The following is a 12,463-nucleotide window of genomic DNA, read 5'->3' on the forward strand; positions in this document are numbered from 1 at the left end:
AATTTGCAAAACAAAACAAAAAACTTTAGTTCCTTGTCTTTTTGTGCTGCCTAGGACCGGCAGTATGTTGAAAGTGACAATAGCAACTATCTTTGTCTCATTTATGCTTTTAAAGGGAATGCTAACATTTTTCCGTTAAATGTGATATTTGTTAGAGATTTTTGGTTTGGTGCAAATTTTTTTTTAACAAGTTGTAAGTTTCCTCTTTCTAGTTAGGAGTTTTACATTATCTTGAATGTGTTTTAAATTTAATCTAAAATGTCCCCATCTACTGAGGTGATGTGTTTTTTTACCCTTTTAAATTGGTCAATACAATGAATAACATTAGACTTTCCAATGTTAAGCCAGCCTTAACAATTTTGGGGAAAACTCAATTTGTCCGTGATGAATAAACTACCTCTGTTATAAATCACAGGATTCAGATTGCTAACATTTTCTTTAGGGTTTTACATCTATGTTCATATGTAGAATTGGCCCATAATTGTCTTTTCTCCGGTTGCGTTACCAAGGTTAAACCAGCCTTCTAAAATAGCTGGGGAGTGGATGAAATGGATGAAGGGAATTAAGAGGTACAATTTGCCAGTTATAAAATAATTTAAGACATAGGGATGTAATGTATGGCATAGGAAATACAGTAATATTGTTAACAACTCTGTATGGTAACAGGTGGTAACAAGACATATAGTAGTGACCATTTTTGTAATGTATACATATATTTTTAAAGATTTTATTTGCCAGACAGCGAGCGAACATCAGCAGGGTGAGCAGCAGGCAGAGGAAGAAGAATCTGGGATCATGACTTGAGGTGAAGGCAGATGCTTAACTGAGCCACCCAGATGTCCCATTTTGTAATGTACATAAATATCGAATCACTGTTATACACCTGAAACTAATATAATATTGTATGTTAATCATTCTTCATTTGAAAAATTGCTGGGGAGTGGTCCCTTTTTTCTACTCATTAAAGAGTTTAAGCTTGGAACTCAATTGTTCCTTCTAAGTTTGGTAGACTCATCTGTTAATCCATTTGGGCTTGGCATTTTCTTTGTGGGAAAAAGATTTAAAACCGCAATTTCAATTTTTTTTTTTTAAAGATTTTATTTATTTATTTGTGAGAGAGAGAAACAGCATGAGAGGGGAGAGGGTCAGAGGGAGAAGCAGGCTCCCCGCTGAGCAGGGAGCCCGACGTGGGACTCGATCCTGGGACTCCAGGATCATGACCTGAGCTGAAGGCAGTCGCTTAACCAACTGAGCCACCCAGGCGCCCCCGCAATTTCAATGTTTTAAAGAGTTGTAGATGTGTTGAGATTTTCCATTTCTTTTGGAGTCAGTTTAGCATAGAGTAAGCAGTCAATGAAAAATACAAGACCAGCTTAAATAACTTTTCAATTTGAATTTCCTGGATCACATAGACAGTACAAATCTGAATTCTAAACCTGCAGATTGGCCTGTGGTTATGAATTTTCAGGGGATATTTTTTCTTCCCTACACAGCCAGATGTTGAGACAGATAACCTTCCTAAATATCTTGTCTCCTTTAGTGGGGAGCTTTTGTTTTGTTTTTAGTAGTTGGCCCTTCCATTGAGGTGGTGGACCTTAGAGATCTTGACTCTAAGGGAAATGCTCTCTTCCAATCCCTCACCTGGCACAAACCCCCAGGGCTTGTCTCCTGTGCCTCAAACGTCACAAGGAAAGCTCAAGGCTAGGAGCACCTGGGTGGCTCAGTCAGTTAAGCGTCTGCCTTCAGCTCAAGTCATGATCTCAGGGTCCTGGGATCGCCCCGCCTTGGGCTTCTGGCTCTGCAGGAGGCCTGCTTCTCTCTCTCCCACTCCCCCTGCTTGTGTTCCCTCTCTCGCTGTATCTCTCTCTGTCAAATAAATAAAATCTTTAAAAAAAAAAAAAGAAAGAAAGAAAACTCAAGGCTCTATAGACTTCCAGAAACCAGCAATCACTCTTAGAACTGAAGCTTCGGTGTCCACTTAACCATTCTGTAGACTCATACGCCCACATTTTTCATTTCTGAAAATTTTATTAAGAGAGCAGCAATGTAACCAAATGGATGTTTTTAATTTTGCAGCCAGGACATTCAAGTTTTGTTTTTTGTTTTTTTAAGATTTTATTTATTTATTTGACAGAAAGAGACACAGTGAGAAAGGGAACACAAGCAGGGGGAGTGGGAGGAGAAGCAGGCTTCCTGCGGAGAAGGGAGCCCGATGTGGGGCTCGATCCCAAGACCCTGGGATCATGACCTGAGCCGAAGGCAGACGCTTAAGGACTGAGCCACCCAGGCACCTCACATTCAGGTGTTTTTAGTTGACCTGTTTCAGGATATCTCATCTATCACAAGGCCTGAAATGGAAGTGTCTAGTCCTTCTTTAAAATAAAATTAAAAAAAAAAAAAGATTTGGCAGAAGTTTTGAGATTCCTCAAGAAGACTGAAGGATTAATGCTTATTGACAGACTTGCCAGTAATAACCTTCTAATACTGCAGTTAAACTTTCTGTGATGGTAGAAATGATCCACATCTGTGGATCATTTTTTTTTGTCAAAACACTTAAGTTTTATTGAAAACAATAAAATACAGAAACATCAGATTCTCATTTTACACAGCATCTTCCAGAACCTTCCTAGTACTACACCATTCTTGTCACTATTAAAGTTTCAAATCCAAAATAATTAATGAACCTGCTGTCCAGTGTGATAGTCCATAGCCGTATGAGGCAATCAAGCACTTGAAACATGGCTGTTGGACCAAGGAAATGAATTTTTAATTGATCTAATTCTAATTAATTCAAAATGTAAATATCTACATATGGCTAATGGCTGTTAAATGTGACAGTGCAGGGCCTTCTAATGTTTCCAAGCAAGAGAAACTAAAAAATCATCAATAGACAAATGCCTCTGAGCCAAGCGAAGCCCTGTGGTGTTGCCATCAAGGTCGGCTGCACTCTGCTGTCTGGTATCTTTTTTTTTTTTTTGCTGTCTGGTATCCTAAGAGGTCCTTTGGTGGCTGTGGCTTCCTATGAGTTCATCCTTTCCTTGAGTCAGGCCTTTTTAGGAGTGCAATTCTGACCTTACAGATAACTGAATCACAATTATACCTGTGTTGGTGAATTTCCCATTAATGAATTAAATCTCTATAGAATTTCATTTTGTATCTCCTCTTTGCTCACTACATTCTAGCCACAGGGCCATTTTTGTTTCCAAAAAATGTCAAGCTCGTTACTACTTCAGGGTCTTCAGCATTCTGACATCTCTGCCTGAAATACATGTTCCCTGGTCTCTTCACAGGCTGGTTCCTTCTCATCTTTCAAGTCTCAGCTCAATGTCACCTCCCTGAGAAGCCACCCATGACCACCTTATACCCTATCCCCAGGCTCTATCACATTGTCCTGTTTTACTCTATAAATAGCACTTAATCATATCTAAAATTATCCTATTTGTTTTCCTCATCTCCATTTGAATATGAATTCTATGAAAGTAGAGATCTCCCCTGGCTTGTTCAGGATGGACAGTGTCTGGCACAAAAAAATGGAAGCCTAGAGAGGGTAAGTGATTTCCCCAAAGTTGCACAGCTAGTGTTGGGGCCAGATTTCACGGCTCTAATTCAATGCTCTTTTTGTTAAAACAGAGATATTCTGCTCAAATTCTCTTCCAGAGAGGAGACAGAGAAAGAGGGAGAAGGAGAAAGAGAGGGGGTGATTGGCATGGGGAGGGGGGAGAGGAAAAAAGGGAAAGAAAGAGAATGCAAACTTAGACATTTCCGTTAAGATCTAGGCCTTGAATTTTTGAACAGGTTTTGTTATGGCCATTTACCCCCAAAGACATTTGTTCTAGTCTTACACATAGTTTATGACCTCCTGCTGTATACTCCCAGAAGGTGGAGGATGTTAGACAGGAAACCTGTGGACAAGTTTTTGGCTGAAGATAATTATTCCAGATCCTAAGTCTCCCTACTAATGCTCTCCACTTCACAAAACAAATGGCCTTTTATCCAATTCATAATATTTCTGGTAGAAATAATCAATCCAAAAGCAAACGGTCATGGACACAGAGTACACTTTGTTATTGACTGAAAACTGCAAAAATTGCCTCCCTCATTAGTTTCGTCTGAAAAAAACAAAGCGAAAACAGCAAAATTTTTGACTAAATTTGAAACAATTTCTGTCAAATAACACCAAGGAAAAAGGGACTAGCCAGAAGGCTTACAAAGGGAGAAATTATAAGAAAAAAATTTATATGGGGAAAAAAAAAGTAAAGCACAGAAACTCTGACAGATGATTCATATTCAAGCTGCAAATCACATCCCTGTATAGGACAGCAGACACATGGGCAAACTAGGTTAACAGAGGAGGCAGAAGCCCCCAGCCTGGGAAAAAAGAAGGTATGGAAATGTATTTCTGCCCTGCTCACTTACCTTTCTTTTCGGCACTGAACACGATGAAAATTTCTGTGAAATGAAAATGGGTGAAAAATGGAAATGGTTTAATGACTCTCATAAAAAAAATCGACCAAGAAATAAGACTGGTTCAACAGATTTGTTTCAGAAACATTCCTTCCACGCTAACTAAGCAATGTTGGTATAATTCTTATTAAAACGTCAGTATTCAACGCAAGGTGTCAGGTGCAAAGCATCCACGGAGTCCAAAGGTGTTTTCCAGCTCCGGCCACCCGGGGCGGCGGGGGGGTGCCCCGTCCATTGCAGCATCGTTAGCGGGCCTGGTTAGAGGCGCGCTGCCTTCTTTTCTCTTCCCTCGGCACCAGGCTCAACTCAGGCCGGCCAGCGCCAGCGGAGAACCGGCAGCGGCCCGAATTAAAGCTCACCGCGAACAGGTCACTGGGATCAGCGCTCCGAGACGCGTCCGCGGAGCCCGTCGGGAGTTGTAGTCTCTGCACCCTCGCGAAGGCAGGACGCGGCGGGCGCCGGAGCGCCGAGAGGGGCGGGGCCGCGGCTGGGGTTGGCGCAGGCGCACAGCTCCGGCTAGGCAGTATGGCGGATCTAGCGCCTCAACCAAGCAAGAGAAAGCGCGAACTGGATGCCGAAGAGGCGGAAGCCGCCAGCACAGAAAAAAAGGAAGGGGGCGTTGGAAATGGTACCTCCGCCCCTGTGCGCTTACCGTTCTCCGGCTTTAGAGTGAAAAAAGTGCTGAGGGAGTCTGCGAGGGACAAAATCATTTTTCTCCATGGGAAGGTACCATTAGGCAGCCTGGGGCGGGGATGCGGGTCGCAGTGAGCCAATCACGGCCTTGGAGGCAGTTTTTTTTTTTTTTTTTTTTAAACCGGAGTTCGGCCGGAAAATACCAATAGCACTACTGGGGGGGGGGTGGTAGGAAGAGTGTACCACTAGACTGCGTGAGAGCGGGGGCGTACAGGAGACAAGTTTACCCTTAGAATCAAGGAACTCCACAGACGTAGGGTTAATTTTCCTAAGTCTTCCTTTACTAAAAGTAACTAACATTTATAGAGAGTACTGCAGATTAAAAATCACCTGTTGAATTCCCAAACCGTTCATCATGTATTCATTTAACATATAAAGGTGCTGGGAACCAGTAAATGTTCCATGATCATCTATGGAACGACGTAGAGACTGTAGGAGATAGGATCTCCGCTGTGCAGGATCTCAGCCCTAATTGAGGAGACAGTTTATTAAATTGCTAATTCAGTTGCACATTTCATGCACTGAGCTAGGTGCTGGGGATGTAGAGATGAAAGCTACCATCCCTGATTTTCAGGAATGCAGAGTATCTTCTGGTAGACAGATAGGTACAGCGGGCTCTAATAACATGTGCTCAGCTCTATAGAAGGGATTGAGGAGAGACTGAGACCATCCTGGGAGCCAGTGAGGAGGCCCAGCCACAGGTAGGCATTAGGGTTCCTTAGAACTCCTAGCAGGAGCTCTCATTTTGGGAGGATCAGGGGGACCTGGGCCTAGGCTACCATGCCTCTGTGTCTCTTGCTTTGTTTGCAAGATTCCATCTAGTTCTCTTAGCTCCACCTGTCTTGCATCTGTAGCACCTGCTGAAGATTTTAGCCATGAGAACTTTTGAGCTAGGAGTCTATTACGATACCCAGATTCTAGTTTCTGTTTCCACATTGACTATTTGTGTGACCTTGGGCAAGTCACTTAATCTCTCTGACATGTTTCTTCATCTGTACAGTGGGGAGAATTTGACAGAAGCCCTGCAAGCCTAAAGTAGAAGAAAGTGGAGAAGCTTTGCATCTTTCAGAAGAAAGATGTGAGTGCTGCCCCAAGGATTTGGGTTAATGAGATGGCTTCTCTGGGAGAAGAAGCAGGAGGCCCCAGAGCTTCTGCCTCTGCTCCTGGGCTCACTGATGGTGTCTCTGCCTACAGGTGAATGAGACCTCTGGGGACGGAGATGGAGAGGATGCTGTTGTAATCCTAGAGAAGACACCGTTTAAGGTAGAGCAGGTGGCCCAGCTCCTGACGGGCAGCCCTGAGCTCCAGTTGCAGTTCTCCAATGATATTTACAGCACCTATCACCTGTTTCCTCCACGGCAGCTGAGTGGTGAGCAAGTGGTGGCTGAGGTGGCTTCATGTGGGGAGAGGGGGTTGGTGGGACATTAGGGGGTGTGGTGGTTCCTCTGCAAAACCGGTTTGCATATTCTAGTGCAACAGTTCTCAATGGAAGCAGGAGGGGATTTTGCACCCCGACTCCCCAGGAGACATTTGGCAAATTCTGAAGACAGTTTTGGTTGTCAGAACTGGGGAGAAGGGGGTGCTGCTGATACCTAGAGGGTAGAGGCCAGGGATGCTCCTGAATAGTCTACAAAACAGAGGATGGGACCTCATAACAAAAAAATGTCAGTAGTGCTGAGGTTGGGGTAGTATATTTGGGGAAGGGAGTGTGATTCATGGTATAAAACTTTTCATCTACTAACCCAATAATAATGATTGTCAACACTTGCTAAATTCTTATTATTGTGCTAGCCACCATTCTAAGTATCTTACGTGTGTTATTGTATACAATACTCGGAGGTAGCCCAATTATGACTGGACTTTACAGGTCAGGGAACTGAGGTTTTTAAAGGTTAAGTGACTTGTCCAAGATCATACAGCCAGTAGGTGGCAGAAAAACTAAGATCTTCCAGTAGACAGAGGACTCGCTCACCACGCTGCTGTGGGAATGAGCAGTGTGTAGGGTGCTGCAAAGATCAGTTACTTCTCTGAAGGAACTCACTTTTAGTCCAGGAGACAGTGAGTGCAATCTAGGGGGATGGACTTGGGAAGGGCAGGAATTCATGAGCTGAAAGGCAGAGATTTGTTTTGGATTGCCAGGATTTTTTATTTATTAAGAAGAAGAATTTGGGGCACTGGGTGGCTCAGTGGGTTAAGTGTCTGCCTTCAGCTCAGGTCATGATCTCGAGGTCCTGGGATCAAGCCCTGCGTTGGACTCTCTACCCAGCAGAGAGTTTGCTTCTCCTTTTCCCTCTGTGCGCTCTCTCTCTCAAATAAATAAAATTTAAAAAAAAAAAAAAAAAGAGGGGGCGCCTGGGTGGCTCAGTTGGTTAAGTGACTGCCTTCGGCTCTGGTCATGATCCCTGAATCCTGGGATTGAGTCCCGCATTGGGCTCCCCCTGTTCTGCAGGGAGCCTGCTTCTCCCTCTCCCTCTGCCTGCCACTCCCCCTGCTTGCGCATGCTCTCTCTCCTACTCTCTCTGTCAGATAAATAAAAATCTTTATTAAAAAAAAAGAGAAAGAACTTATTTATTTCCTTTATTTTGTTTTAGCTTCCATGTTGAAAGCTAGGCATGATGTGGGCTTTTTCCCTTTAGATGGTTAGGTTTAATAGGCAGCCTTGTTGGAAGCATGAGAGAGACCAGTTGACCTTGAAGGTTCCTTTCAACTAGGAAATTCTGGGATTGACTTTGTCGTATGTGGCAGTTTTGTAATATGCTTCTATCTTTTTGTTTGTCCTCTGGCATTTAAGAGTAATTTGACTTTACAGATACCCTGCCACAGCCCTTTTGACAGGTTTAATCTTTTCTACACCCCCAAGAAAGGGGGCTGTTATTTGTTGTCCTTTGGAAATATATGTGAACACTTGATGTGTAACAAGGAAACCTTTCATGACTGAAGGCAGGGCAGCCTGGTCCTCCGCTGAAAGCGAGCCAATCCTGATTGGTTGGAGTTGATGGAAATGGACAGCTGTATTTATTTTCTCAGAGGCTGACATTTAAGCAAATGTAGCCCTCAACAGGGGCCAAACACCACTTGGGGCAGCCCCCAAACTATAGGCTCTGAGGTCATTGTTCTGCCGCCACCCCTTTCTCTCGCCTTCCCCAGTCCCTCTCTGTCCACACTCCCCACCCTCAGTCAAAATACAGAAGATTCTGCTGCCCAGAGAAACCCTGTGGAATTCGCAGCTTTGCCTTTTCCTTTTATTTTTCCAGTACTTCTGTGATACCGCACACAGGTGGTGGCGGCCGCTGCCCTGGCTTTCTATTTTTGTCTTTTTTTTTTTTTTTTTTAAGCTAAGCACTGAAAGAGGCAGTCAGTTATCTGCTCACTACAGGTCTTCCTCCTCACTCAGAACCCCGGACGTCTCCTGCCTTTTCCCCAGTATTGCCCACTATCACCCCCTTCCCCCCCCCCCGCGAGCTTCAGATGTGAACTCATTGTTTCTGGGCCTCACTGTCTTTGCATAAGCATTAATATACATGCAGCTCATTTTATTTTCCCTTGCCAAACTAGGCATGGTGAGTGGAGGTCATAAAAATTTGTTTCAGGGCTCAGCCCTCCTCCGTCTCTCTCTCTCTCTCTCTCTCTCTCTCTCTCTCTCTCTCTCTCTCTCTCTCTCTCTCTCTCGTATGGCCATACACCCTGTCCCCTGGATGATAGTCTAGATCAGGGGTTGGCATATTTTTACCATAAAGGACCAGAGAGGAAATACTTTAAGCTTTATGAGCCACATTAGTGGTCTTTCACATATTCTTCCTTCCTTTTTGTTTTTTGTTTTTTTTTTAAACAACCACTTTAGAAATGAAAATGCCACTCTTCCCTTGCTGGATGTAGAGAAACAGGCCACGGAGCTCATCTTCTGGCCATAGTTCATTAACCCCCGTTCCAGATTTTTTTTCACTCAAAGTGTGGTCTGTGGACCAGCTGTATGGCTATCAGCCTGGAGCTTGTTAGACATGCCAAATCTCAGACCCCACTCCGAAGTCAGAATTAGTATCTGTGTTTTAGCAAACTGACCCCCCCGCCCCCGCCCCGGAGTCACATGCTCATCAGACTTTGAGAAGTACTGGTCTTTAAATACCGTCTGTGTGTGGTGATGCCCATGTTTCTTTCTCCATCTCCATCCCTCCCTCCAAGGACTCCACGCTCATTGTAATAAGCGCCTACTTGACATCTTTCTTTGGAGGTCCTAGGTACCTCCTAGGTAAAATGTGAGACTCAGACACACTAATGTCTTTAAAAACACTTAGCACATATTGAATAATAGCTGCTATGATGATTCTCACGTGCGGGCCCTACGCTGGGTCCTGGAGCTTGAGATGAATAAGACACCCGCTCTGCCTGCAGTCTTGTTTGGGGAGGGACGTTCCACCAGTTACTATGTGAAAGAGGGAAGTAAACTCAACAGGGTTTGGTCATTGCCTGGATGTAGGGAACAGAGGTCCCGACCCACTGGGTGCTCCCTAAATGCTGCTGAGGAATGAACCCACAAACTGACTAGGCTGTTTTTCCTGTGGGCCAGGTGTTCCACAACCACGAGGTGGCGGCATTGCCAAAGTATTCCTGTGGCCGGCTCCTTTGGCCTCTTTGCTGGAGTCTTCTGAACCCCGGCCCCACCTCTCCAATCTCAGAGTCCAAGTCACCAGCTCTTAACACTGCCTGGAGAGGCCTTAAGGCATGGTTCCTGCAGCCTCTGCCCCCGAAGCCCCCTGCACAGTTGCCATTTTGAGTTTTTATGCCATCTCTGGCTATTCCTCCAGATGTCCTTCCCATAATACTGCTTGCTGAGGGAAGCGCTCCGCACCCCCAGTTTCTGAGCTGACTGCTCTCCTGATTTCTTCTGCTATCTCTCCACTCACTGGCAAATTTCTTCTTCTCTTCCAACCTGAAGGTTTTGCGTTCTCCTTTATCCCTCCCAAATTCTCAACTGTCCCCAAGAGGCTGCCCCTTGGAGCCACTCATGGCCCCCCACCCTGTTGACATGCTAGAGAGAGCTGGGGGTGTTGGAGTTAGACAGGCACAGGTCCTGTCTTAGTGCTAATACTTACTAAGTGTGGCCTGAGACAGTGTCATGCTGTTTCTGAGTTTAGTGTAGTGCAGAGGTGAAGAGCAAGGCTCGGGTCAGACATCATCTGTGCTGGAATCCTGGCTTTGCTGTTTCACCAGCTGTGAAGACTTGGTGAGTTTTTTGTATTCATTTAACAGAGACTAAGTGCCTTCTCTGTGTTTGGTGCTGTGCTAGGTGTATGCGTTAGGTATTCACTGTGTCCTCAGAGTTGTAATGGAGGGACAGAAGCAGCCAGCAGACAAGGAAACAAGCATTTCAGTGGCCGTGAGCTAGAGAGGGGCTGCTCGGGCTGGGGGCCCGGGAGGGCTCTCTGCAGAGCTGACACTCAAGCCGAGACCTGCAGGATGGAAAGGAACCAGCTGTGCAAAGAGCTGGTGAGGGGGGTAAGGGAGTATTCGGGGCAGCCGAGACCTGCAGGATGGAAAGGAACCAGCTGTGCAAAGAGCTGGTGAGGGGGGTAGGGGAGTATTTGGGGCTGAGGGAACAGCATGTGTCGTGGAGGAGGAAAGAGGAACAGAGAAGAGGCTGTTTTGTCAGGAGCTTGAGGGGGCAGTTGATGGCTGTGATGTGCGACACGGTGTAGTTGGGGAAATCGCTTCAGTTATGTTCTTGTTAAATTAGGTTGATAACTGAACATATCTTGAGATGGTTATGAAACAAATGACATAAGGAAATGTTTTAGGGGCACCTCGGTGGCTCAACCGGTTAAGCATCTGACTCTTGATTTCGGCTCAGGTCATGATCTCAGGGTCGTGAGATTGAGCCCCATGTCCGGCTAAGATTCTCTCTCCCTCTTCCCCTCCCCCCTTAAAAAAAAAAAAGAAAATGTTTTAGCCTCCCCACAGAGTGAGAGATACATTTTACATTGTGACCCGGTACTTGTGAATAAACAGACGTGGATATAGGAGAAACAAAAGGTTCACAAAACAATACTTACCCTTTACCGGATACTCGGATACTCGCTGGTATTTTCAACTGAATTCCAGTCTTGTCTGTTTCCTTTTAAATGCTGGTCTTAACTTCCTAAATTAATTTCATCATCATTGTCATGGGTTATGACCCATGGAAATAAGGCATATAAAACACTTAGCACAGTGATTGGCATATGATGTATATTTGGTTAAGTGTTAGTCATCTTCTGTTATGGGGTTTCTCCCTTTAAGATTGCATGAGCCTTAAGTGGAACAGTATAGATAACATGGGGAAATGCCTGGCCCTGACAATGGGCAGGTTTCCTTTCTTCCCCCTGTGGCCATGTGGCAAACGTGAGGGCCGAGTGGGCCAGATGACTGGCATGGCAGTGCTGCCCCGGCTGTCCATGCAGGGCAGAGCCTGGGTCATCTGCTTCTTCAGCTCTCATGCTCTCATGCCTATGGCCATCAATGGAGCCCTTTCATAAGATCTCTGTTCTCTCTTACCTGGGGGACGTGGGGGGGGTGGGGCTAGTAGAGAGAGAGGTGTGACTCAGAAATCCAGACCGTGTCTAAAAAGGCCAATTGTTTTCCCCAGTGTAGAGCAGGGGCGTGGAATCTCGGGTTCAGAGGAAGAGAAGGCGTCTGTGTGTGAGTGAGGCCAGGGCAGGGAGTAGAGGGAACCTAGGAATCACATCTTCTTTTGGTTGCAGAGAACTCTGGGTACTTGAGCTATAGGCACGGTTTTCCTCCCTGTGCTCCTTGCAAAGGGAAAACTGGGACCCCTGGAGTCCAGAGTGAGGGCTTGTTTGGAGGGAGCATTTTAAAAATTAGCCATTCCTATAAGAGTTTCCTCTGGTAGCATTATTCACAATAGAAAAAACTAGAAACAATCCAGATATCAACGAACAATAGAGTAGATAAGTTAATCAAGGTGTTTCCCTGCACTGGCCTTCTTCTTTTGGGCAGTGAAAATGAATGAGCCGCTGCTACACACATCACAAATCTCACCATGTAGAGCAAGAAAAGCAAGACACAAAATACACACAGTGTGGTTCCAATTAGATAAAGTTGAAAAACAAGCAGAACTAAACAATATACTGCTTAGGGATGCAGGCATAAATAATAAAATTAATAAGACAAAGAAAGAAATGAATGCCTAATTCAGCAAAGCGATTATCCCTGGTAGGGGATAGGCAGAGGAGACATCCAAAGTTTCTCGGGCTGCATGCTGCACGCTCCATGCATGGGTGTTCTTTTATTTTAGGTCTTTAAACAGTACCTA

The 12,463-nt window shown here is 45.0% G+C and overlaps 1 protein-coding gene across 2 annotated transcripts in view; it reads left to right on the forward strand.

The window, feature by feature from the left end:
• Nucleotides 1-4,217: 4,217 nt before the first annotated feature.
• The window catches only part of DCPS (decapping enzyme, scavenger), a 44,301-nt gene continuing 36,055 nt past the window's right edge, over nt 4,218-12,463 (forward strand). Inside the window, exons 1-2 of one of the 2 annotated variants that reach the window (XM_027580298.2) lie at nt 4,218-5,190; nt 6,352-6,526. In XM_027580298.2, the coding sequence (XP_027436099.1) occupies nt 4,990-5,190; nt 6,352-6,526 (376 nt within the window). In that variant the 5' untranslated portion in view covers nt 4,218-4,989. The remainder of the gene's footprint in view (nt 5,191-6,351; nt 6,527-12,463) is intronic. The other variant, XM_027580297.2, reaches the window with a different exon arrangement.

The sequence above is a fragment of the Zalophus californianus genome, chromosome 11 (assembly GCF_009762305.2).
Source record: "Zalophus californianus isolate mZalCal1 chromosome 11, mZalCal1.pri.v2, whole genome shotgun sequence".
In the NCBI taxonomy this organism is placed as follows: domain Eukaryota; kingdom Metazoa; phylum Chordata; class Mammalia; order Carnivora; family Otariidae; genus Zalophus; species Zalophus californianus.